The sequence below is a fragment of the Pezoporus flaviventris genome, unplaced genomic scaffold (genome assembly GCF_033815535.1).
Source record: "Pezoporus flaviventris isolate CSIRO_AGI_PZ_B2104156 unplaced genomic scaffold, CSIRO_AGI_Pfla_v1 ptg000015l, whole genome shotgun sequence".
In the NCBI taxonomy this organism is placed as follows: domain Eukaryota; kingdom Metazoa; phylum Chordata; class Aves; order Psittaciformes; family Psittacidae; genus Pezoporus; species Pezoporus flaviventris.
In genome coordinates this window covers 35,164,978-35,192,949 of record NW_026892563.1, presented here as the reverse complement: position 1 = coordinate 35,192,949, position 27,972 = coordinate 35,164,978, and the positions used below count along the sequence as shown (strand labels likewise).

Sequence of the window (27,972 nt, the reverse complement as noted above, 5' to 3'; positions counted from 1 at the left end):
ATATTTTATCTCTTATAAAAGACTTCTTGTTTCAAGCAAAAAAAAAGACAACTTTAAAAAACAAAAATGAACTGCAGCACCTGTGAGCATTACTCATGAGGGTAAGCTAAGTTTTGCTTTTGAAATTCACAAGGAAATATGTGGGCAAAAAATATGTCAATAAAAAACTGTTAAATATTTAAGTCAGCCTCACAGCATAGTTCAGCAATGGCTGATTTGATCTGCTTGTATCTTTTAGGTTGGCAGGCTCTCCCTGCTTACTGCTCTGCTTTGTGCTTTTCTAGTTGGTTCATCCATATTTGTCTTCAGAATGTTTTATCTTCTTTTTTATTCTTATTCCTTTTTAATGAGACACTTTTCCTCTTGTTGGTGTTTCATGTAATACAGATTGGCTTTAATGCAGCTCCTTGAAGGCCTTGAGTCATTTATGATTTAAGGCCATTACAATTTGGTAGATTTGGCTGGATTGCATAGGTAAAGTTGCCTGAGAGAATTTTGACTTTGTGTTGTGCTTTATTATTCTCTGAAATGATCAACTGTGTGCTATTTGCACTTTTCCCCTGTAGATCTCATAGTTTTGATTTCGTATGATCAATTCTCAGTGCTTGCCAGTACTGTCACAGTGTTGCTGTAGTCAAGATGCTCTGAGGTTGTAAGTCGGGCAAGTTTTGTAGTGGGGCTTAACTTTCATGGACTTGTGGTTTAGATGGAAAAAAATGGACAAATTTGGGGGCACATAAACCCCACTTCAGGCTTGAAACAGACACAGCAAATTTAAATCTTAGTTTAACTTAATCTCTGAGTTTAATTTAATTGTGTTAATCAGTCTCCTGTAAGGGATTTTTGAGTTTATTTTACTTTTCTGTGTTGATTAAATTTCCGAGGCTTTTATTGCACTAGAACATCAGGCCTCTCTTGTCAGTTCTCTGTGCCTCCCATTCTTGCTGTGCAGCGTTCTGCTGGGATTTCTCTTTCATATTACATTTTATGGTGATGTTTTCAGGAGTTTGTGTTTTCCATTGTATGACACAAACTTGCAATCAGAGATTTTAAACAAACTGCCAGTCATGTGGCTGTAACAGCATGAAGATCAATGTGGTTGCAAAATCATCAGAGAAGCTGTGTGAATATTCAGGAAGTCAGCCTGTGCAGGACTTCTAACTACTGAAGCAACACTTCTGACAGGAAAACTGTGATGGCTCAGGTGGTTTAAAGCAAGCTTGTCTTGGGAAGCTTCACCCTCAGCTCTGGTATTCATGGTACCCTGAATTTTGAGGTGAGGTCTCTGGGCAGATTTCACTGCTTTTTACTGTTCTTTGGGGCTTTTTCTTTTATATATATATATATAAAAATATATATATATAAATATTCAGTGATTATACTATCTCTTTCACTTTGTCAGTTTTTAAATATGTATTGTCAATGTCATGTCTGGAAGAGACACAACACTGGCAGTGATAAGCACTGATATCAGGAGCTGTGTTAGTCGCACACAGGCAGAGGAAGGATGTGCAGCAGAACACTCGGGAAAAGTACCACTTACAATCGAACATGAATTATTTCTACACTCTTACGTTTTTAGGATCTGAAAAAAAAGCAGAGGTCTGTTTTGTTTTTAATTACGTACAGTCTCTATGAATTACTAGGGTTACAGATGATCTGTACACCACTGAGTTAAGTGCAGTGCTTGGGCACTACAGGCATCTCTGACCTGAGGGCATTTACTAAAAGGTGATGCCATATCTGTGAAGAGGGGAAATAATGCCTGGAACATGGGTGGGCAGAATCAGCCAGCAGCAGCACTTGTAACAACATCAGCAGCCCTGTGGCATGTTCCCTCCATGCTCTTTAATATGCAGTGAACAAAGGTCTGGTTGGTGACCCAGCCCTCCCTGTATTCAGAGGCTGAAAACTGCCTCATTATTGTTCATTATGTACTATTATTCTCATACAGTCACATTATCATAGCTTCCCCTGAGAGCCAGGATGCTACTGTGGGTTCTGCGCAGCTATGCTGGTTCCTATACCTGAGCTAATTTGTTCATTGCTAACCTGGTGTCTCTGCAGGACAGAGAGCTGTTCCCTGTGTAACGAAAGGTTCAAGCATCAGTTATAGCTGCTGTGTGAGAAATACACTGCCTGTTTTTGACAGAGACCTGGTTTGGCAGCCCCGCTGTAAGAACATCAAGGGGAAATGCATTCCAAACCCAAGTAATGGTTGCGAGAGAGATACACGCAAAGAAATTGTGTGGAGATCAAGTGGAGATAAGGATGTATGCAAGAATGGAAGCAAGAAGGGGTAAATGTAGCAGGGCATTCCAAAGCGCAGAGGTAGTAATTAGTTTCTAGTTAGCTTTGAGGTTAGGACATCCACCATTTTATCTGTTCTGCCTTCAAAGTAAACAGGAAGGAGCCAGTTCTGTTTTGCAGCCAGTGCCCAGATCATGGCAGTCACTGCAGCATTTCAGGTTGTCTACCATTTGAGACCTTGTTGTATAATTGTGTAGTGTTAAGGAGCATGGAAATGAGGGAATGCCTCAATGCAATAAAATATTGACAGAAAACAGGAATAAAAAGATGCCAGTGATGGTACGTCTTTCTTTACACATGAGCTGGAAAGTGCTGATAGGCACAGTTCAGTTCAGGGATGACAGTGAATGCAGTTAGCGTGAGCATACAACTGAGAAAGAAGAGAAAATATTTTAAGTGGTGTAAATGAACATAATGGAAAATAAAACCCTGCAATAAATAGACGGGAATCCTGGAAGAGAGAAGATAGACTGTTTAGAAATGGACTGGATAAATCAGTAGCAAACATGAATTCTGCAGGTGTTCTGCAAGACTCAAATTAGCTTAGAAAAGTCAGCATCTTTTCTGTCCCCAACTTCTGGGAGTCTGTGCATCATGTCTGTATACAGAAGTGCCATCTCTTTGCTATATTGGCCTTCTGCTGTCCTTCTTGAGAAACAAAGATGATGATGGCCCTCTGATAATTTTAAGAATGCAGTTTTTGAAAGGACCTGTAATGCACCAGAGATGTGTGCAGGGAAGGAGCTTAGAGGTAACTGGAGATCAGAATGGAGCCTCTTGCTCCAAGGGCATATGCCCGAGTCTTTTGCAAATTAAGTTGCAATTTCTGTTGCCCTTACTAACAACTAAATAGCAAACTACTTCTTTCCAGGATTAGTCCATCCAGAACATAAGGACATGAACTAAAGTAGCAAGGTAGACAAACCCTTACTACTGAAATAATCACACAGGGCTGCCAATCACTGAAGTCCAGGGATGGTACAGAAACACGTATAGTTTGGGAAGGTTCCACAAAAAATATTTATTAGTTGTTTCGTTCTCACTCCTACCCCTGTGCTTTCAGGCTCTTTGATGCAGCTATGACAGATCATACTTTTCCACAGGTAGCATGCCATTTTACTTTCTGTAACATGGAGATATACTAGAGAGCTTGCTGATGGAAGTGTTCATAGAAGAAGTGTGCAATCAGAAAAAAAATAGATTGGAAGGGTCCTCTGGAGATCTCTAGTCCAATTCCCTACTCAGAGCAGGGCTGACTTCCAAGTTGGATTAGGTTACTAAGGGCCTTGTTCAATTAAGTTTTGAAAATCTCCAAGGATGGAGATGCCACAACCTGATCAGCGTTTAACAGCTCTGCCTGTGAAGACTTTAGCAATAAGGTAGCAATAGAAGTGGACTATGTAAGTGAATGTAGAATATTTAATTAGAATATATAGGTGAAGATCATAGCAATAGGAGCTTTCTATGTGGGCCATAAGTTAGAATAAAAGGATAGCAATATACTCACAGCAACAGCAGGATTTTTCCAGCTTTGCCTGTTGTCCTTTGCTGGCAGCAGCAGTTGGATATTGCAGACTGGAGAAGAACTTTGTTTGTGTTTCTTTGTAGATAGTTTTGATTACAGTGTCTGCAGGATTTTTCTTTTCTGAAAAGCTTTCTTCAGATCCTTAGCTGACTTGGCTGTTTCCCTTACTCAGCCTTCCTCATGTGGAAGCCTGCATTCTTCTAAGGTGGTACTGAGATGCAGGCCATGTGTGAACAGTGTAAGAGAAATGAACTGCTGTGGAGAGGTATCGCCTCTAGTGCCAGTCAACACTATTGCTTCCCTTTCCATGCTATTGAGCACAAGTCACCAAACTGCAGGGCTCTGATGAAGAAAAGTGATGACACAAGAGCATCTTGATAACATAGTGTCAGCCTTAAAAGCAAAGTATAAAACAAACAGGTTTGGAAGGGAAGAAGCAGGGAGTGCTGTGCAAAGCTTCATTGGTGTCACTGCCTGTTGCTGAAGTATTCTTTAACCTGTCCCTCTAATGAGTTTCAGAGGCCTGGAAGGCCCATGCAGATCAGCCACATGATGAAGCATCTGTCAGTGCTTGGTCTAACTTCCTCAGGCTGAGCTCCTACCCTGCAAATAGCAACAGCATCCTGCCCAGAGGAGGTGACTTTGTGTGTGGATAGAGCTGGAGTCAGAAGCTGTATTCTGAGTGTGTAACTTGGGTTAACCCTGAGCTGAAAACAGACCTTCAGTACAGCAATTCGGCTTCCAGGCTTCTGTGTATCTAGAGTCTAACCCTACATACATCCTTGGCTGCCTGCATAAAAATCAGTGCTATCTGAAAGCTTCTTTGGCAGCAATGCTGTGAAATAACAACTGTTCTATACACATATTCCCTGCAGCCCCTGGTGTGTGCTGGCTGCACATGGGAAAGTCATGGGATCTGGAAACAAGGTGTGTTAGAGTTCATACATCAAGGATCAACGCAGACTGTTATGAACAAAACATGCAGTCCATGCACTTTAAAGTGTATGTGTCCATGTAAGAGTTCTGCGTCTAATGCATCCTTAACCGAGTAGCACGAGATGGATCCCAGTGACAGAACGGGGAACAGACAGAAGGATGCCCAAGCTTGGAGTGACAAGATGTGTGGTTTACTATTGAGGAAAAAAAAATAATGTTTTTAAATGGTTTGATTTTCCTTCCATTTAAAATGGAGCAAATCGGTTCATCCCTTTGCTCTACCTCTGCAACTTTAAGTAAGGTCCATTTGGTCATCTGCTGTTGATTTGGATCAGATTAGGTAGCCTGGTATATTTTGAGTATATTGATTATATACATGGAGGATAGAGCAGCAGTACCACCTGCCTGTCCTGTGGCATGGGGGTGTTGAGCCCATGTAATTCAAGACACACTGATGTGTATGCAGCTGCCAGCAGCTGCAGGGTCATGAGCATGACCCTCTGATGGCAGTGGTTCACCTGCAGAGCTCAGCACCCTGTCAGGAGGTAGAGGAGAAGATTTGCTTTATTTCTTTTTTTTTGGCCCGTTTAACTTAATTTTGTATTATAATTACAGGTTTTCCTCCCTTCTCTCCCGGAGCTTTCAGGCTCCTGTCGAGGAGGCACCTCGCTGGGGCGGGGTGTGGGGGGTGCCGGGCCGGACGAGGCCAGGCCCCGGCCGGCTGCTGCCCCCCGACGGCGGCCGCCGGGAAATGGCGTCGGGTCTCGGCCCTGCCGCCCTTATGTAATGCCTTTATGTAACCGGCCGGGGCTCTGCGTCTCCTTGTCCCCTCTCCGACGCCCCGCAGGAATAGGTCTTTCCTTGCTGTAAGCTCGAGTTGTTTAAAAACTCATGTTTTTAACATGTCAGCTGCGTGCCGGCCTAGGTGGACAAGGGAGAGTAGGGCGTGTGAGAGAAGGGGCTCCCGCCTCAGCCCCTCAGGTGAGTCTGTCTCTGTCAAGAGAGGCTTTGCCTGCAGATGGGAATCCAGGAAGGGCTGATTGGGCACAGAGCGGGGCTGCCTGTGGTCCAATGGCACCTCCATGCTCAGGGATGCTACCCCAAAACCGTGTTCTCCAGATGGTGCAAGGTGCCACCCTGTGTAGGGCCTGCTCCCAGGGTGACCCGCCACTGCTTGTGCCTCAGGTGCCAGCAGGAGATAATGTCGCTTAATTTCATAGAGTCATAGCATCATAGAATCAACCAGGCTGGAACAGACCTTTAACATCATGAAGTCCTTTACCCCAGGACTGCCTAGTCCACCACTAAGCCATGACTAAGGGCTTTTGTACACAGGTTTTAAACACTTCCAGGGATGGTGACTCCACCACTTCCCTGGGCAGCCTGTTCCAATGCCTGACTATCCTTTTGGTGAAGAATTTTTTCCTAATATCCAGCCTAAACCTCCACTGGCACAGTCTGAGACTGTTTCCCCTTATCCCATTTGGATGTTTACCCAGGTGCCATGGCCTTGTACTGGATCAGGGCAGTGGTTTTCCCAGCTGGAACATGAGGCCCGAGCTGGCTAGGAGGCTACCTGCCTTGGGGAGCAGAAGAGGAAGCACCTTCACCTGTAAAACTGAGGAGAAACAGTGAGATGTGGGTGCTTCTCTCCCCTATAGAATGCTCACCACTTCCCCTTCTGCCTCAGTTTCACCACTTGTGAAACAAAAGTGGTGATTAACTCCATGCCTGATATTCCTCTAATGCTTGGAGGTTCTGGATGGAGTGAGGCATTGAGAGCTCACATGCACTGTGTTCATAGCATGTTGTTTCAGGCTCCAGATCTTAATGCTTTACTTTGATGACCTCTGCAAGTCAGAATTACTTCAGTGGTTTTCACTACAAAATGAGTCTCTGCACTGATTTGTTTTGAACTGGAAACTTGCACATTTGTTTGCTTTTCAGGCATTTCTGTTACATTTCTGTATAACTTTCTCTATTCAGAATGCTACAGCCTTAGTTTTTATTTGTCAAATGGAGCTCTGACTGTCTAAACCACTGGGATGAGTTTCATTTTATATGTCATCAGTAGGGGCAGAATGAGGAGCTTCATGCTTGGCCTATTTGCTGTAACACAGTCTCAGGGCCATTGCATCAGAGTCAAAACAAGGAGCAGCTTGTTTCCAAACAAGAAGCATGGAGGAAAGTCTTCTCTGCCTCCTTCCCTGTAAGGAAAAAGAGAGGAGAGAGGGAGGTAGTGGGGGGGAAAGAAAGTTATCTTTAACAGATTCTAAAAATGCCTTTTCCCAAATATGCAGTCAGTGCCTTCAAAGGTCTCTTTGTTTATTTTCAGGAAGAAACCCAAGACAGCTGAAAACCAGAAGGCGTCTGAGGAGAATGAGATTACTCAGACGGGTGCATGCAGCGCCAAGCCGGGCCTTCCCTGCCTGAACCTTGAAGCTGTTCTGTCTCTGAGCCCGGCCCTCATCACTCACCACATTCAACAACAAACCTGCACGCACACACAGGGTCATCTGATTGTGAGTACACCAACGTGCTGCTGGGTTGCACTGGGGTTCGTGAAAGCACACCGCTTACTGCAGAACAGGTTTTCCAGTTGGATACTCATTCCATAATGGCATGAGCAGGACTTCCTCAGGGCTTACCTTTTGCCTTCTTTGGGAATTACCACTGAAACATAGCAGTTTGAGTTAAGGTTGTGATAATGCTATCAGCCAGAGGAAGCTGACAGCTTGTTGTTGGGTCAGGTTGCTGCTTCTTAAAAATTAAAAAGGGAAGACCCCTCAAACATGTCTCTTTCCATCTAGAGCTATAGTTATTGCTCTCCAGGTCATGGTTCTTATTACCCAAGTATATCTGCTGACTGCGGATTTTCAGCCTGGGCTGTATTGCAATGGGAAAAAACAAGTGTCTGCCTCTGATACCCAGGATTGTAAAGGATTTCCATGAAGAAAGGGGGGAGTGTTTTGTGGAGAGGACCAGTCTGAGAGTCTGGAAAATCTCTGTAGACCTGTGTGGTTGTACCAGTTTAAGGCCCTTGTTTTGAGTGTGTTCACATTCAGATTACTCAGCATGGGTTAATTGGCCTTTTAAAAATGTTCTTTTCCATTTGGCAAAACATACAAAAATAAGGGAGGGAATGATTAAACCAGGATTTTGGAAGGTCAGAACTTACACTGTCAGCTTTTCAAAACACTCATTTCACAGTGGTCCCTGCCTGGAAGTCTGTTGGGCAGGAATGTGCAGCGTGATATGAACCTCAACACTCACTAGTTTTAGAATAGATGGTTTACCTCTTCTGCAGTAGATTTAGGATGTTGTAAAATTTACGAGGGGAAAAAAAGCAGAAAGAAAGATGATGACGCCAGGTTTCAAGAGCTCAGAAGCCAACAAGACTTTGCAAAGACCTATAAAAAAAATCAGGGCATGACAATAAAAAATCAGATTAAAAAGGATGTATATCCTTTTCTTTTTTAATTTAAAAATTCTGCCTCAGGGCCGAGCTTGGAAGCAGCCGGGTTATAGGGATCATCACTATCAAAATCACTTTAGCTGCAATTCATTCCTGTTGGCTTCTGACTTTATTCATTATGAGCTTCTTCTAGAGATCTTGATTTTAACAGAGCTGGTAAACATTGGGGAGACTTTCCTAAATCTCACCTGGTGATTTGGGGAGAAGAAAGAGATGTGAAACAATTGAGCAGCAGGCAGCATGCAATTTAGTATATACAAGAATTCTCTTCAAATTGGAGATGTCAAGCTCTTTGTTAAAACCGTGGTTCAGTTTTGTCTTGTAATGTTTTCTGAAAACAAAAAGCTTGTGAAAAGATGCAAAAAATGAGCAGAACAACAAGAAAAAATAATCCTTAATTTCAGACAAAGAATCTCTTTATCCCATTCACAAAGATGAAAGAGTTCATTAGTAAATGGGATTTGAAACCTCACACTGATGTTTTTTGACAGTACAAATGGAAACCCATGAAAGCAACCTTAGGACAGAGGCCAGCAGGGATTGTAGGGAACTTGGAGAATGAACTCCTGCTTTTGCTTTTTGAGGTGGCCAAGTTCAAGGGTGAGGAATATTGGCAGAGGGCAGTAGGAGGGAAGTAGAGCCTTCAGCTCTTTACGCTCTACCTGTTCTGTGGAACAACAGTCTTTTAGACCCCAAAGTTTTTGGTATTACTGAATCACCTTTCATTCCTACTAAATTCACAGTACCAATATGAATAAACTGCAAACCCAGGTTAGATGCTCCTTTCACAGTGAAATTGGTGGAGTTTTTTTCAGAAAAAAAAGTTTAATAATAATTTCAGCATTAATATTATGCTATCCCAGGAACTGTTGAAATTTAGTTCCCAAAATGCAGCTAGAGTCCTGCAAGAATTTAAGAAATGGTAAGACCTTTTGTCTTCTCAAGATTGACTCTTGTGGTGTTGATCTCTGTTAGTTGATTCCATGTGCTTTGAAACTGATGAAAAAAAAAACCTTTATTTATGATGGGTCATAAGCTTTATCAGGCTGTATTAGTTCGGGGCAGTATGCATGTAATTAGTGTTTGGAATGCCCTTGCGAAATAGCAATGCCAGTTTCTTACATGAACTAAAAATTGATTCATGATGAATATTAACTGCATATTTACTGTAGCTATCTCCTGTGTTATGTGGGGTTTATTTAATATTACCTCAATCATTAGTGCTGGAATACCTTCACTGACCCAAAAGATTAGTATTTGTGGCTCCCAACATTTGAAAATGGGCTTCCCCATCATTACAAACTCCTTCTCCTTACCTCTTGCCTTCCCTGCCTTTTTGACTCACATTTTCCCCTCACCTTAGAATTCCTCCGTTTGTCTTTCTCCTCCCCTCCTGTCAGAGCTACACTGCCACATCTTCTTTCCTCTCAACTTTTGAACCTGTGATGATTCTTTACCTTTTTAGGTCCTTCCCTGTACCTTCTAGACACTACAACATTGCTTCTCCTCCTTTGCCCAGACCACCATACTGCCTCTACCCCCACAGCTGGGCAGGTTATATTTCATTTACAAGAGGACATTCTTCATTCTGGTGGGAAGTTTTCTAGTGGATAGTGAATCATTTAAAAATACTTAAAAACTAGGATTAGATGGGAAGTTTTAGGAGAAGAGTTTTCATGGAAAATATTAGGAACACCCGAAAGAGTCAGCATGGTAGGCTGTATCAATTCTTGGAAAAATGCACTGATGTACAGATGGTTCCATAAGCCCTCATTCATGTGTCTGGAAAAATGACTTAGGGTTTACAGCCCACCTATTCAAATCAGTTTAAAATCTTTACTGACCATTTTGCATGCACAGTCACTACCGCTTGGCAGAGAACAGTACCACATATTATGAGAAATATTCAGAAGCCAGTCTACTTTAAAAAGTCAGGGTGCTTTTGGAATGATTAAGATCAAAATTCTTTTTCCAAGCATAGGAAATAAAAACTCTCTGATAGCCATCTGCTCCTCAGGTGTAAAAGGCAGAGGTGAAGAAAGCTGAAGCAATAGTCTGAATGCCAGTCTTACTGAAACAAGTACTTAGCAAAAAAATCTGGGTAAAGTCATATGTGACACACAAATTAGAGCTTAATTCTATAATTCTTAATTCTGTAATTCTGTAATTCTTAATTCTACATACTGGCTTTGGTGCCACTTATTCCCAATGAAATGACATTACTTCTGACCTTTGTAGGACTGGGCCCTAGATTTCTGGATTTGAACATTATGGTGTATTTCCTTGGGTGACATGGTCTAGTGTGAGGTGTCCCTACCCATGGAAAGGGGAGTTGGAACTAGGTGATCTTAAGGTCCTTTCCAACCCTAACCATTCTATGATTCTATGATCTTATGATTTCCAATACAGATGAATCCTTGAAGCAAAATCCAAAACCTAGGGTCCATCGTGTCCAGTTCCCATCTCTTTCAGTGTTGGGAAATGCTAGCTCATGCAATGCAATTGGAGAAACAAGTTAAAGGAAGAAGTCTTCTTGAGGTAACTGTTTCCATGTAGGGCTTGGCAGACAAAAAGCACCGCTTAGAATTAATTTGGAATTAAGTCACAGAGTGCGCGGATAGAGCTCCAAATGAGTTATACCTCTAGCTACTCAGCTGTCATAAACAGATGTAGCTGCTTACCCAGAAGAAGGGTGTTTGTGGGAAAATCTACAAGGACAAGCTTGGAGGCACAAGTTCTGGAAAGGTTACAGTGAAGCAAAGGAAAGCATATGAGATTGGTGCTGTTTGCAGTTTTCCACATACTTTCTTGCTTATGGATAGAGAATGTATATAGTTGGTGGAGTCCTACTTTGAGGGCTGAACTGCCTTAGGTAAAGCTTCTAAAGATTTTGCTGAGAGGAAAGGGAAGGAAGTCATCAGGACTTGGCTTTATTTAAATTGATTTGGTCTGTATAGGCCACTCACTTCAGGAGCCCTTCATAAAGCATCTGTAACTATATGCATTTTGCAAGTGCCAAGAGATAAGATCATTTTGGCAGAAACTTTCACCAGTTCTCAGAGATACAGTCAGACAAAAACTTAATTCAGGCTCTGATGTATGCATCTTAACAGATGTGTCCAAACTCAAAGGACTCCCATGGGAACAGTACAACTGAATTTCTTTGTCTCTATTGATAGTTGAAAGAGTTATTCTTAGACATTGGATGGTCCATCTGTGAAGGAATTTGTTCCAGACAAGGGAAAAGCAACATCTTTGTGAAGAGTTTCCATGGGACTGAGAGGCAGGTTGGACTATCATTGTGAAAACCGCTGAAGCAATTTCGATGATTTTAGAGTACACAATTCTGGTAAAGACCTGAGATTCTGGTAGGGAATAAAAGCTGAGAAGGAAAGTGGGGCATGGATAATTTCTGAAAAATCCATGAAATAATCATTGGCAAGATGTTGAGATGGGGGAGGACTTTCTAAAGTTAAGTTTTAGCAAGAGACCAGGGAGTTTTTATGTGTTAAATAGAATGCACTTTATAAACACTGTTGGCGATGGGCCACATGTGAAGACTTTGTCCATACATGCTCAAGTGACATGGCTGATGTGGGCCAATTTCAGCATTTTTTAGCTTTAACAGGATGGGAACTTTGAGGCAGTGTTTTCTTTTTCTCCTCCTATGTTCTGATTTTTGTAGCTCGCTAGGTTTCCAGCATAATGGGGAAAGGCAGAGGGGGAACTTCACAAGATTCCTGAACCCCACAGAGCATTGAAAGTGGATGTGGAAACTCCAGGTTTTCATTTTCTTGAGCAGATAGAGGAAACTACCATTCACTTTCCATGAACCAACAAGTTTGATTTACCTGGGGGTGCAAATAGAGGCTAGATGGGTCTGAAGGTGGTTTGGCCTCATCTTTGCACTTTAGGTTTCATGTGTTTCTCTTAGAGGTTCTGTGTCAGGAAGAGAACATGTGCTTATCGTTTTCCCTTTGCCTCTGGACATTTGTGGCTGTGATTCCCTAGGAAGTGCTCTGGTGCTTTCACATGATCTCCACTCTCAGAGAGGATGGGGGCAGGGGGGGATGTTGATTCTTCCAGACCCCGTGTTTTCAGAGGCAGGCAGTATGTCAATAATAATTTAATCTGTATTTTTGCTGATCTATGTGCAGCATGTGTTAGCTAATGCTGAATATTTTTAGGTTGGTTTTGGTGACCTAAGAAATGGTGTATGTTTATCTATCTATTTTAGATAATATAATAATAATGATACAGGCCTTTTCTGTAGCAAACTAAACTGAAAACAAGGACATCCATAGTTCTCAAATACCGATGTCACAACACTTAGTTATACTTTCATCTTGCAGAACATTTGAAATCTTGTTTAGTAAGTGTTTCTCTTTTTAACAGTTATAAGTAGTTTCTATATCCTGTAGGTTTATATTTCTGTTTGTAACATTATCAGAGAAATATCAGCCAGGAATGACTTGTGTTTTCGTAGAAGCAAATAAATGTTTCTTGATTTGTGCAGAAACAGGAGTAAGTACAAGTACAGGTAGGTAAAACTGTTAAGCTGAGCTCACCTGCCTCTGTTGAAAAAGCCATCACAATGCTCTAAAGAATCGGTGGTGTAAAATGTTTTACTACTGATAGGAACTGGTCTCCATATTCCTAATCAGTACACTAAGTGAGTTTTGTCAGGTTGGTCTCTCGGGCTTTTCTTCTCATGAGAAATGACTAATAGCATATGGTACTTCAGTTATGAAGTCAGTGACTATGTTTTCAGAAGCAATTGTGTGACTTTGGAGCTTAAGTTTCACTGACGCGTATATCAGTTACATTTATAATGTGTAGATGCTTTTGAAAATTTATCTAATTATCCTAAATGTTGATTCTCTTATTTGATGGCCTGGCAATACTGGCTTGATGCTACGTTGTCAATTCTTGTGATGTTCAGTGCTTTTCTTACTGCTCTCCATTTAGAGAGCAATAACATGCATAATTTCAGCTTCAGTTTAAAACAGCCGTGCAAATTTCTAGCTTTTATGATTTCAGGGGAGAACTTGGGTAGGTCCCCAGTGTATCTATTCTTTCTCAGTACCAGGGGAAAGGATAAAAAGGTCTTACTGCTCTTTAAAATTCCATAGCTTCCATTCTGAAGATTTTGAGGCGGCTGAGCTGATAATACTGGGATATTTCTGTTTGTAAGCCATGCTGCAGCCACTGAGACATATTGTAACCGTCCAGTAAGGTATCTGCAGTTTGTTTCTGAGTTTATCTGTTCCCAGCTTCAGTCTTTCCCCCATAGATTTTTATTACCATTCTTCAAATTGTGAGTCTTTTAGTAAATCCTTCCTTTCTAATATTTGCATGAGTGTTTCAACTGCCTCACTCAAGAAATGAGTGACTGATGAATACTATATACTGTCTATCAGTGTTCAACATATTAAGATGTTCTAGTACTCTTTTGTTGTTTGGGATTTGTTTGTTCGGTTTTGTATGTGGTGTTTTGGGTTTTTTTTAATAACAGTCTCCAGAAGAATGCTTTCCTTTTCTCCCACCTGAAGTAACTTACTTGCTTCCATCATCTTCCTTTCTGAAAATTAAAGCAATAATGTCAATTCCACTGCAGAATTTGTGTAACCCCGTTGACTACCTTTACCTTTCACAGATCAGTAATCTGTCTAACCACTGAATCTACTCCTTCCCTACTTAATCCATCAATCCAGATAATCTACAGCATTCTTAGGTACTGGTCATTGCCCTGTAAGCTTTCTCTGTCATGTTTAAATAATGTTTTATTGCAGTCTTTATTGTCTTATTATTTGACTTTATGCCTTTAGTGTTTTTTTTTCTTTACATTTCCCCTTCATCCTACCAAATCTTTGTTTTACATCTAGCCTGCTACAGTTTATGCTCAGTTCTATTAGTGTCACTTGAATATGATTTCCATCTTTAGAAGGATACATTTTCAGCTTTAATGAACTCTTATACCTTGTATTTAACCATTGTAGCACTTTTTATTTCCTAATTTTTTGTTCTTGTCTTTGGATATAGGGACTCTGTGTATTAGGGCCACCTCCCTGCTCATCGTATGGATTTTAATCCTTTATCTTTTCCTTTCAGACTCTTTCTGAGTAACTTCCTCTTCCTTTTTTTTTCCTTTTTTTTTTTTTTTGGCCTTCTAATGGTTGCTCCTCCTGAAGTTGCACATATGAAAACTGCCACTTTATATGATCTGCTTGAAGGACGTCAAACATAATCATGCCAATCATTGTTATTTCGTGTCTTAACCATGCATGCTACTGCTATCATCTCCTCTGTCCTAACTGGGTGAGAGGACTTAAACCAAATGTACCATTTCCCTAATATGGTCTGCAGAGGGACACTTCATGGAGCAGTCAAACATAACAGATTTTCTAGTGCTTGACAGGTGACTCATACCTGAAGGAAACTAAACAGCTGCACCTACATCTCCTTTTGTCCTAATGTGTGTGTTGTTAAAACCCTGTATAACCCAGTGGTTAGTCCTTTGTGTGTTACAGCAAGACACCTTCCATGCTTTAAGAAACATTGACTGGTGCATTAGTTGCCTGGTTTGTTGCAACTACACAACTCTGGAGGTACAGCTGTAAAAATAGACTTGTTCACTTTCTATTCCTTTCACCACTGTGATCTGTCTAGCATTGGAGCTTTATGCTCTTTTCATCTAAACTTTCATAGTCACTTTCTCCTCTTTTCTGTCATTTACCTGTGGTAGAGTAGCCATGTAATGTTTGTGCTGTGATCCCACTCAATAACTCCAGGGCCAGAGCAGTATTAAAATGAGGAAAAACCAAAGCAATTCTTGAATTGTTCTTGGCTGAGAAAAGAGAGCTTCTTCATTCAAAACATTTTTGAAGTGAAGCCTTAATGTGGTACTGGAACAGAAATTTGAAGGTAAAAGCAAGGTACTGTTTAATACCACCAACTAATATTTATAAAGCGTGCTAGGGGATGTTGTGGGAAGGGAAATAATTATATTTCTACAAGAAAGTGGTGCTTGATCTACTCCAGAGGTGAAAGTCGGTTGTACGCCATCAGAATACTGCTAAACTCCTTCATCTCCATCAGGGTATTTGCCTCATAGCCTGGTGCACGGTAGACCGCAGTGACATGTCCTGGCTGACACTGTGCGTTTGAGTTCCGGAGGATGCCAATTATTATTGTTTCTAGAGGCAATGCTGTTGCACCATCTTTTCATTTATGTTTTCTGTGACTGTTTTCATTGTCCATAGAGTCATTTACAAGGCTAAAATAACATGAGATCTAGTCTTACACAACTATCACTCAGGAACCAGAATACAAAGAGAATGCAAGATCTCTAGTTAATCTGTCAGCACGAATAGCTCCTTGAGGAATTAACTGTGCCCAGGAAAAATAGGATAAACTAATCCTAGAACCCCTGCTCATTCCAGCTTTGTTGTGTTAAACACTGGAAGGATCTCTGCCTGGCTGGGATGCGCAATATATACTCTGTATCAATGTGTGACATGTGGTGAAATGCTTCTTCTTGAAAGCCCACAAGAGAGGAGTAGTATAAATTAAGAGTAATCTCACAACAGCTATTTTTGAGTTCTTAACCAGTGAAAATGTAAGTGTAGCAATATTGTGCATCTATTAAAAATCTTGAAAGGCTCTTTATAACTAGATGATAGGAGTGATAACGTGTAATTTATTGATGTTACACAGATAGAGGAGAAACCACAAAGTAGCAATTTTTGTGTGAAAAGGGGTATGATAGAGGAAATAAAAACAGAGCAAGGGACTTCTCCCCGCAGCTTCTTGCCTGTGTGGGCAACCATGTCAACTTGAACAAAACCACCGTGTGCTTTCATCCCATACCATGTTCCAAAACAGGGAATATTCTCTGTATTCAAAAGTAAGATGCCCAGATACTCTCTAATGTTTTTGGCCGAGTTGAAGGTGGAATGTGCCTGAGGGCAGACCTGAGAAATATCTCTCCTGCACTGTATTAGTATCACCTGTTGATGTCGGTATGCTTGTGTATACATCTAATCCCAGGGCCTTTTCTCAAGGAAAAAGCCTTGGAATTGGAACTGACAATGTACACTTAATGCTGCAGATCCATCTGAGGATGTCAAGCTACACATGAATGTGTCTGTTTATAGCCTTAACTTATTACTTTAAAGCATTCTGCCGTACATTTCTTTTCCTATCAGAACTAAGTAGGTGATTTTGGAAGTAAGTCTGCTCTCAGGGATTGTGGAGGTCTCACTAAGGACAGAAATTTTCCCTGTGGCCTTCAGCATCAGTGATATGAGCGTGTGCTGTTTCCCACTGATATTTAAATTTGAATTATAAGCAGGCCTGAACACATCCCATAAACTCAAAATAAAGAAACCACAGTCCAAACCAGTATGAACATCTGTCTCAGGATATTTCTAACTTGAAATACTCATCAAAGCACCCAGTTGTACTAGTTAACAATTACTCTTTCACTAATACATAATGAAGATGAATGGAAAAAATAACTAAATAAAATCCAGCATTTTCATGTGATAGCTTTCTTCTTCTCAGGGCTTAGACACAGCCACTGGAAGAGATAAAAGAATCCTTTTCTCAGCCCTGAGGACTGGCATTTACAAGATTTTGTCCATTCCTCGTTTCTCCCATCCAGTAGTTCTAGATGACCATTGAAAGGCCTTTCTCTGGAAATATGGAGGGTGTAAGCAGTGGTCTTCCACAGACAGTAGCTCTCCCACAAACATCAACCATTTATGATGCACCCTTTTCCTAAGAGACTGCTGCAAACACTCCCTGCAGAGGATTCTAGCTTGAATAGAAACCTTCTAAACAGGTAATTACTTCAAGAGGTTTTAATCTATATTTTCCTTTTAACCAAAGCCTACAGGCTTTTAGGCTTACTGTATTTAACCACACTCAAACTGATAAGCTTTTCCTCCTTGTCTTTCTGCCGAGGGGAAATACGTAACAATACAGGGCAAATGTGAAAGAGTTCATGGGATAGCAGTTGTCTCTTTTGGAGGCATGTTTTAATATATTTTCACCTATTATCCTTCTACTCTATTCCCCTTCCAGACTCTGCTTCTACCTCCAGCCCCAGCCCCTTCTCCTCCCTAAACAGCACTTCTGAGAGAGGATATAAATTTGTACAGAGTACCACAGAGAGATAACCAAATGCAATCCCTGTTCACTTTTGGATATTCAGTCTGAAATGCGTTACTGGTTTTAAACAAAAGCCCTTCAGGCATATGAAGGTATTCTTAATGACTACAGCAAGCTTTTGATCAAAACCATAGAATAGCAAGATAAATCACCTTATTTGCCTATATTTTCCAAAATATTTGTTCTTTTTTCTCCAAGAAGCATCCCCCTGTTCTGTGAGTTGGGAGTGTTCACACTGTAACTTCACCAGCATCACTGGCCCATCTCGCCTCTTCCCTGTACAGTGGCACTCCTGTTGCAGGTCTGGCAAGTGCAGTATGCCCGCTGAGTAACAACACCCGGCACTGTGAAGTAAAACTAGCAATAGATGCACCTAGATTTTTGAAGACCCAAACTGCCTGAAACTTACAGCCAGTTAAAACAATTGGGCCATGCTTGGGCTTGGCAGGATTGTGTGTGAACTCCCTGGGAGCAAGCGAGCACGGTTGAAACAGTTTTCATGTAGAACATGAAAATTGTTCCCTGCTGAAGGAGGGAATTAGCACCGCCTCGTTTCTTTTCCTAGGAAATAGTGCCATCATGTGGCTACATTGTTTTCTCTGTTTCAGATTATAAAAGGGCAGTTGTACAAAGTTTTCTCCCTTACACTAAAATGCTATCTGGTGAGCCTGTCTTTTGCCAATGTAAATAGGTTAAAGCTGGCCTGGGCACAGGAATTAACACCCTTGCAATGATATGACAAGCCTGTTGATATCCCTCTTAATGTTAATGCAGGTGTTCTCCTGCTAATGTAATATATGTTGCTTAGAGATGTTGTAGATACCTACAGGAGAAGCATCCCCCCATAAATGTAGTAGTCAACGTTTATACCAGGGGGATCTGATGGCATGGCTGTAGCAGCAGAGGGTCTGCAGACAAGGGCTGAGAGAGAACTGAGAGAAACAGTGTGTGTATATATGAGTGCCAGTGTTTACAGTGGGGGTACATTGGACTGTACCCCAAATATGTGCCTGGGCATAAAAATGGCTTTTGAGTATACCTTCTTTACTCTAAAGTATTTTTGGAGTTCCTAAAATAGCAAGAATACAAAATGGAGTGAAAGTGGGAAAAGTAAATGCCCTGGCTAAAAATGGAGTATTTCTTTAACTTAAAAATAACTGAACGTGCTGTAACACTTCAAAGCCCATTGTCACCAGACTGCTATGAACTGAATTTTTTTTATACTTGGTGTTTCACAGTTATAAGTAGGATGTTCACCATAAAGCGTTATAAAGAAACAGTCACTAGAGTAGTTTGAGAGGAGAGCTTCATTTTTGTAACCCTGAAGAATAAAATTTTAAGATACCTGTGGAGTTAATTCTTGATCTTTCTACAGTGTTCTACATCCAAGCAACACAGAACAATTTGTGAAGATTAAGGCATGCAGTCTTGCTGCTGATTTGGGTGTGTGATGCTCTCCTTATTCTACAAATGCAGCAAACTGAGGCACAGACATTGCTGCCTGGAGGTTGTAGAGCAAACAGGGTTAAAACTTAAACAGGGGAAGTTTAGGTTGGATATAAGAAGGAAATTCTTTCGTGTTAGGGCGGTGAGGCACTGGAATAGGTTGCCCAGGGAGGTTGTGAATGCTCCATCCCTGGCAGTGTTCAAGGCCAGGTTGGACGAGGCCTTGGGTGATATCATTTAGCATAAGGTGTCCCTGCGCATGGCAGGGGGGTTGGAACTAGATGATCTTAAGGTCCTTTCCAACCCTAACGATTCTATGATTCTATGATTAGTGCTGATGGACACCTCTCACAGTCTTTCAGGTGAAACAGAGAAAGGTGATTCACTGACTGCTCCCCAAGTGTGTAGGCTTAAGAGGCTTTTATGCTTGATGTTGGGAATTAATGCCCACTGGATATAGAAGAAATTTTATGTACAGACACCTTTGGTTTAGTCTTCAGCTTTATGTAAAATGGATATGTCATCAATATGTAGATGCTAAAAAGATCAGAGAAAGCCTGTCTCCTGAGCAAAGTTTAAGCAAACTCTTTCTTCTTAGGCATCTACGCAATATGTTTGTTCCATGGAGAGTAAGGTTGTGTTTGTGTGTGCATGCATTTCTGTCTTTCAAATGAATGTAGTTATTAGACTATGAAATGTAGAGAAGTTTGACAGCTTTCAGAACGCAACTTCCATAGAGTATATTACTGACACATTAATAGACGTTGTGCTGGTAAAAATACAGTACTTCCTGTTAAATGTAGACTGCTACATATTTTGATTCTAACAACAATCTGGTAGGGTTAGGGCAATTTGTGTAGTGTCATCTGGTGTTTGTTTTGGATAGATATTATAGAAGAAGATACTGATTTTCAAGATGTTCAAGCAGATGATTGGGTGAAAACTCCAGCAAACCTTTAAAGCGACAGAAAGCAAGGGCTGCTCCTGGTCAGATCTCCTGCTGAGGATACAAATGTTCTTCTGTGTTCGTGAAACTCCATACAAACATTTTGTCTTGCAGGCCTCTGCTCAGAATGAGGCCAAATATTCAGGAGAATCAGTCTGAACAGGATTTGCTATATCAGCCTTTCTAGAATCATAGAGATATACTGAGAAGTCAGCCTCTACCAGGGTTTCAGGATTTTAATTCAAGTCTGTTCTGTCAGTGGAAAAAAATGTTGCTCCACTAAATTTGGTCTCAGAGAGTTGGAACCTGATGCAGAACTAATTTTGTGTGTCGAAACACTAGATAAGAATTTTTTGCTCTGTTAATCCAATTTTTATTTAGAGTAACTAACTTGAGAACAACAGAAAATAAAACTTCAGCAGTTGGGATGAATCAGGTCATCAGAGCTGAAGAAAGCATCTCCAATGGTTATGGTACAAAAAATGGAACAGGAGACCCTAATGTGTGGAATGAGAAAACTTGGTGTGGAAATTGTGGGGCTATAGTAGGTATCATATGTTGTGATGGAAATGCTGAATTTTCACTCCAGTGTCATATTTATACAAGAGTTGAGATTTTCATTCCAAGTTAAGGATTCTTTACTGAGATGTGCCTTTCTTTCTTAAGGAGAATCTGTAGGATTTTGCTTTGATAACAGTACTTTATTTGCTTGGGTTTATTTATCCTGTAGGGTCTTTAAAGAGTAACATATATAAGTGTCTCAGGCAACTGTTTAATTCACCTCACTCATCTAGAGTACTTACCCACTTTAGGGCACTGCATTTTAAATGAAAGGACAAACTGGACAGAAGACAGAAGAAGATAAGAATGAGAAGAGTGCATACAACCAGTGAGGGGGAGTGAGAGACCTGAGTCTTTATTTTCTAGAAAAAGTAAGGTCTAAAGAAGAAAAGTGAAGCAGTTTCCAATATATAAGATGAAAGTGGTTAATAGTTCTCTGTCTCTGCTGGAGGAAAGAATGAGTAATCAGTTTCAAAGTTAAATACCATCAAAGCTTTCTTGCTATAAAGATCTTAGACTGTCTGTCGGAGAGAGAGTGGAAATCTCCCACAATGTTGGTTTTTACTTGGTTTTGCAAACATATTTAACAAATTTCTGAAGAGATAGTGTAGGTAAATTGTTTTCACTTTAAGGAAAAGCTACTCCTATTCCATTAAATGGCTGTCTGAGGAACCTAATGCATCCTTGTGATGCAGTCAGGAGACTGCTCATCCAGCGGTGCAGAGACTAAAGATTAGAGGTCCAAAACTGCACATAATAGAGGAAGAGAATAATTAGATGACAATGCTTGTCTCCAGCAGTAGCAGCAGGTTACTTGGCTTTTGTGGTGCTCCCAGACACTAATGGCTGGATTACAGATGCATGGAGAAACAGCAGTGGGAAAAAAGCCTACCAGTCCTAACTTCCACATCTCTGTCTTAGCCCAAGGTGCTCGGCCACCTAAGTGCTTGTCATTTGGTGATGAGAATACCATGTTATACAAAGTGTAATGCCTCCAACTTTTGTGCTGTCTCTCAAAGTGTGTATTCCTCTCAATGTGAGGCTTGAGAATCTTGACAGGAAGACAAACTAGGCAACAATATCAAGCTAGTTCTAGATATTAAGTATCAGAGAGATGAGTTACCAAGCAGTTTTCTAAATGCTACTGCAGAAAATTGAGGCAAAAATGCAATCTCTCTCTCTTGGCAAGCCTACCAATTCTCAAGGATAGAAGATAGAGGGATAGAGGACAATTATTCTCTTTGCCTCATAAGTATGAAAGTGAGACTAGAGCCTTTGGGGTTCACTCTGCTAGTTGTTCCTGTGAAAGACCACACAGTAAGTTTCCAAAAAGAGCTTGGATTCCAGCATCCTAGGCAGTTTTGCTTCAGGTGAGTTCTATGCGTTGAGCTACTGCCGAGTTTCAGTAATTGTGGTGGTTTCATCACCACTGTGTTTCTAGAAATGGTAGTCATTATTTTGCAATGAGCTTTGAGATACTGTGATTTTAAAGGACACTAGAGAAAATCAAATTCTGCGATATCTTTCTGTTATGAGCATTAAAGCTGTAAGCATTGGCTTTGCAGAAAGGGACATCTAGTGGCTGTACAAAAAAAAAAAGCCTTACTAAATACTTTTAATGAAGCCTTATCAAATACTTGCATGTCTGACTAAATAAGTCATATGTGTATGACTACTGTATGACATACCTACTTGTGTATGACCTGCTGTCTTCACTATTCCGTACATCTTTGTAGCTCTGCATCATGTTTTTGCTGGGATTGTTCCTTATGTTTTTGGCAAAACAACAAACATCACCTTTCTAGTTTTATGTAGGTCTATGTATGGTAGCTTGGCAAACAGAAAACTGCCTTCAAGCCATGCTTGGTGTACTTCACTGCTACACTTCCACATTTTCTATAGTATCTTCCAAGCGTCCACTGCCTGCTGTTTCCTTCTGCCATTGCTTTCCCTTTTGGTACTGTATTTGGAGAGGTTGTCATTGTTATTGTCATGGTGAAATCTACTTTCTTTTGAATGCCCATAGCATAAAAGTCAGCAGGAGGGGTGGATGAGATTCAGGGAAACACTAATCTAAGCACTCAGTCATGTATTACACACAAAAGTTTGTTCCTTTCCCATCCACGTTTTGCTCCTTCTTACCAGTCGAGGATGAATTCCATGCATGTTTCTGTGAATAGGCTGACAGTTTAATCGGTACATTTGCATATGGGCAAACGGAGCTTTTTTCAAAGTTGCACATAATATGTTTCACCTTTATGCCATGCCAGCTTCAAATTGCATCCCAGGAGGATTGCAAATGTGCATAATCTGTGTGGTTGTCTGAGCTTTTTTTAATTTTCTTTTTTTTCCTGCTTTTTTCTTCCTTTTTTTTTTTTTCTCTATTTTCCTGAACTGGCAAACACCTATTCATTGCCCATCTGGGTAAGAATGGCCTTTGCATTTTCACACCCATTCTTTCCTATATGGTTTGTGAATACTCCTCCAATCAGAACTTGCTTCACAGAAAAGGGACAAAACCATTTTACAGGAGTTTCTCAGAATTAAGTCCATTGGGATCTCTACATCATGTTTACTGGACAAAAAAAGGGGGGTACTTAACAAAGACCACTTGAATTTCATAAAAAGGTTCCCACTGTCTTGAATTTAAAAGAGTGGCAGGCCTGAGAAGAGCCTGAGACAGCAGTCTTTTTCCTGAGCCAGGCATTCTGTGCAGTGACGAGTAGGTGAGTGTGCGTGCATGTAGCTGGGTCTTGTGAAGAGCTGACACACTTTCTGGCTTGTCCAAGGCTCTAGCAGTCTTTGTAGGAATGTAGCATTTACTTTAGAATCAAACTTGCATTGGTAAGTCTGCCTTTTATGGGGAGCATCCCCTTGGGACTTTCAGCTTAGATCAGTATACAGTAAGGGACAACCAGAAAACTTGGATCTGGACAGTTTCCTGCAGAAAGGGAGAGGAGCTGCATGGAATAGCAGGTTTTGCTACAGACCAGTCCCTGGAATTTGTTAAAGTTGCTCTCTTCTACTGCTGTGGTTTGTGTAGTAGCATCTTAGACGCAATTGTGGATTATTTGTTTCCTGTACTTTGGGCAGGCATAGTTTTCAATGTTGACTGTCAAGGAAGGTGGCCTAGAAGAAATATCCTCAAAATCTGTACTAGCTTTTTTACTGTTGTGTGTCTCGTCCTCCCACCTTTCTTGTTTTATCCTTCAGGAGTGAACTTCAGTTGTTTCTCAGTTAAAGAAGTGGTAGCTGTTCCAATTTAATTTGAAAGAGTAAAGAAATGAGAAGACATGTTAGAAACATGGTTGCATGGAAAGGGAGCCCTAGAGTCAAACCAAGTAATGATCAGTAGTTTCTGATGGAAAGATTTCTAGCATACTGATAGGCAACTGCTGAAAGGGAGATGGAGATAAATGGGTAGCTGTGCAATCACTTGCCATGGCCTGCAAGAGGTCTTGAAAAGAGGGGTCATCTGTTTATCATTAGTCTTCAATCCTTCTGTTTCCCCACCAGCACAAAGCTTTTACCAAGTTTTCTTCTTTTCAGAACAAGGATTCTGACTTTCTATGTAAATACATTTTGAATCCTCATGTGATCTGACATGTTGGGAAGGGAAGAATCTGGAACTGCCCTGAAAGCCTCTGGAGAATGACTCTGGAAAGAGGGGAATACATCTCTTCTGTACATTATTTTGTGTAATAACAGTTGCAGTGCCCTTGAAGGAAAGTCTCCCAGGTTCTGATATTTTCTGGTGCTATGATCAGTCACATCAGAGGAAATCAGCAGAGCTTATGGACAAGACAGATGTAATGCACAACCTCCATGATACTATTAGTAGTTTCCTCCTTGTTCCTGCTATGTGAGTTTCCCCCTAGTGCTCTAATCTCACATGGAAATTAGTACCCTTCTGATACTGGCTGGTTTACATTTGTTAACATCAGATTTCTTCAGCTTGGTCCCATCAGGATTTCCAGTTCCTGACCTTTGTGTTTCCCTTTTATCATTCAGCTGTTTCAGAGAATTAAAATAACCATCTGTGTCCAAGGTGGTTTGTCTTTGAACCACCAGAATAGAGGGTGCTTGAGATGTCAGGAGTAGATAAATGAGAAGGAAAAGGAGAGCAGGGAGGATGCCACATTTTCCTGCAAATTGCAGAGAGTATATCTGTGTATGAGACGTAAAGCACCCCTTAGGCTGGAGCAGAGGGATACTGTTGAGCTAAAAGGCATCTAGATTAAACCACTTTAAATGCCTTGTATTTGTTCTGTATATTTCTGTTAAAGCAGACAGTAACAGTAAGCTAGTTTAATTTACTCATGCTTCTCTACCAAATTTCACTTTTGGATTCTCACAAATGAACAAGTAATTGTGGCAGAGGGGTTATAGCTTTAGTAGAAACATTCAAAGCAGAAAGACTGTAATACTAGTGGTGATTTTGCATTACTTTTCTCTGCATACTTTTCTAGGAACCAAGGTGATGAATGCACTACAAATGCTAAGAGAAAGAAATTTTTGGTAATGTTTTATTTGTTTACCACTTAGAGGGCACTTGGTTTTTCATAGTTGAAAGGTCAAACCATAGCTTCTGCCCATCAAAATCTAAAGAGACAAAAAATAAGTAGAGAGCATGAAAGGAAATAAAAGAGCATTAAAACCAAAGCAAGCAAGATGGAGATAGGGAAGAGTGGACTGAGAGATAAGAAGTTACTTTTTAGTCACTTGTAAAAGTCAGTTGTGAAGGTTATGTTGGCTCTGTACCTGAATTGGTTAGGTGCTTTTCTAAACTGTTCTCTATTTAGATTATTCAGGCAAACGAAGACAAAGTCTTCCTTAGAGTAAATGTCTGTAATTTTCCAGTTTCTGTCAAGTAAATAACAGCAGGAGAACATTTGTTTTTATGTGATGGCATTCTGGTGCCAGTCAGAACTGGGGATATGCTAAAACTGAAGCGGACAACTCATGTTAACTTTTTTGCTTTGAGTTCTTACAGAGGACTGTTTGTCACTACTGGGTAGCAAATGTTCTAAACCACAACCCCAGACAAAACTGTGCGTGGGATTTTAGGAACATTTACAGCCTAAATCTTTAACCAGATTTGAATTTTACAAAGTGACTGCCAGTTTTTTAGATAGAAGTAACTGTACTATAAAACACAGGCTCCAAATTCCTTGAAATACCAATCTAGATAGAAATCACATTTTCATACACACTCTTTGCATTAACAGCGTGATCTAAAGGGTCATTATAGTAAGAATCTGATCTTTTCTGGTGTGGGTTCACATCTGAACAACCTAAAATCCACTTTTAATCTGTTAGCTCAAGCTGTCTCTAGGCTTTTTAAAACCAGATAAACTGGCTTTAAAACTTTTTCCTATTAATTTAGGACTTGAGCTTCTGCAAATATATGGCAGAGCATACTTCCCACCTTACAAAGGTGCTGTCTTCTTATCGGTGATTTTGTATGTGATTTTCACAGTATAATCTGTTTCGTGTGCCCAGTGGGCAGTCACCTTCTCCAATGCCCTGACTGTGACTCTGCAGAGGACAAGACTCAATCTGTTTTATTTTTGTTTTTTGTCACCTGCTTTGCTCCAGGTAACATCAGTTGCAAGGGGATGACAGAGCGCATTCATAGCATCAACCTTCACAACTTCAGCAATTCTGTGCTCGAGACCCTCAACGAGCAGCGCAACCGTGGCCACTTCTGTGACGTGACGGTCCGCATCCACGGGAGCATGCTACGCGCCCACCGTTGTGTGCTGGCGGCTGGCAGCCCCTTCTTCCAGGATAAGCTGCTTCTGGGCTACAGCGACATCGAGATCCCCTCAGTGGTGTCAGTCCAGTCTGTGCAAAAGCTCATTGACTTCATGTACAGTGGGGTGCTGCGGGTCTCACAGTCAGAGGCCCTCCAGATCCTCACAGCTGCCAGCATCCTGCAGATCAAGACTGTGATTGATGAGTGCACAAGGATTGTCTCTCAAAATGTGGGAGAGGTCTACCCGGTCATTCAAGATTCTGGACAGGAGACACCGAGGGGAACACCCGAATCAGGCACCTCGGGGCAGAGCACCGACACGGAGTCTGGCTACCTGCAGAGCCATTCACAGCACAGTGTGGACAGGATCTATTCAGCCCTTTATGCCTGTTCCATGCAAAATGGGAGTGGAGAGCGCTCCTTTTACAGTGGAGCTGTGGTCAGCCACCATGAAACAGCCCTGGGGCTCCCCAGGGACCATCACATGGAAGACCCCAGCTGGATAACCCGGATCCATGAACGATCACAGCAGATGGAGCGATACCTCTCCACCACTCCGGAGACCACACACTGCCGCAAGCAACCACGGCCTGTACGAATTCAAACCCTGATGGGCAACATCCATATTAAGCAGGAGATGGAGGATGACTATGACTACTATGGCCAACAGAGGGTGCAGATCCTTGAGCGCAATGAGTCTGAGGAATGCACTGAGGACACTGACCAAGCAGAAGGCACTGAGAGTGAGCCCAAAGGGGAGAGCTTTGACTCGGGAGTCAGTTCCTCCATTGGCACTGAGCCCGATTCCATGGAGCAGCAGTTTATGGCTGGTCTAGGCCGGGATGGGCAGCAAGAACCTTCTCAAGCAGATCAAAATGACGTCCCTGCTGATGGCACTCAGCCGCAGCAGCAGCAGCAGCATGTAGATGCCAACTCTTCCTCGCCAGAGAGAAGCAATGACGTTGAAATGGACAACAAAGTGCTCACAGTCAATAACAGCACCGAAAAGGGGGCTTTGCAGCCTTCTGTCAACACAACTGTTGCCCAACCATTGCCAACCACACAGATCTACTTACGCCAGACAGAAACCCTCACCAGCAATCTGAGGATGCCACTGACTCTGACCAGCAACACTCAGGTCATTGGCACAGCTGGCAACACCTACCTGCCTGCCCTTTTCACCACACAGTCTGCTGGCAGTGGCCCTAAGCCTTTTCTTTTCAGCCTGCCCCAGCCTTTAGCTGGCCAGCAGGCACAGTTTGTAACAGTGTCCCAGCCTGGCCTGTCAACCTTTACTGCCCAGCTGCCAGCCCCACAGCCCTTGGCTCCATCTGCGGGCCACAGCACAGCAGGTGGGCAAGGTGAAAAAAAGCCTTATGAGTGCACTCTCTGTAACAAGACTTTCACCGCCAAACAGAACTACGTCAAGCACATGTTTGTACACACAGGTAAGAGTACGTCCCTTTGGCTTATACATGAAGCCAGAGAAAGTCCTCGATAAACATGGACTTAGTTTCTGTTTCCCCACAGCCTCTGTACAAACAGGAGGGAGCTTGTATCACTGAACACTTTCCCAGTTTAATGCAGTGAAGTTGAGCCCCTGCAGAAACATATAGGTCCCTTACGGGGCCTAACTGTGCACGGTACAGAAACAAGCTCATTTTACTTGGAGTGAAATGTGGCCTGCACCCATCCAAGGAAATGGTAGAGGTTTGTTGTCCCTTGTAAGCTGACCAGGCAACATTAAGTAGAAATGGCATGAGGAAAAGGTAATTACAAGTCATTCAAGAAAAACTGTATCTACTAAAAAAGGGCACTCGCCTGTAAGTTTTACAGGTAGA

At 41.5% G+C, this 27,972-nt stretch overlaps 1 protein-coding gene across 19 annotated transcripts in view; it reads left to right on the top strand.

Moving 5' to 3' along the window:
- Positions 1-27,972, top strand: part of ZBTB20 (zinc finger and BTB domain containing 20) — a 479,626-nt gene that overhangs the window by 446,577 nt on the left and 5,077 nt on the right. For 18 of the 19 annotated variants that reach the window (XM_061454008.1, XM_061454012.1, XM_061454011.1 and 15 more), the window contains 2 exons: positions 7,107-7,293; positions 25,972-27,579. In XM_061454008.1, the coding sequence (XP_061309992.1) occupies positions 25,992-27,579 (1,588 nt within the window). In that variant the 5' untranslated portion in view covers positions 7,107-7,293; positions 25,972-25,991. Of the gene's footprint in view, positions 1-12; positions 1,277-7,106; positions 7,294-25,971; positions 27,580-27,972 lie in introns of those variants that run through there. The other variant, XM_061454018.1, reaches the window with a different exon arrangement.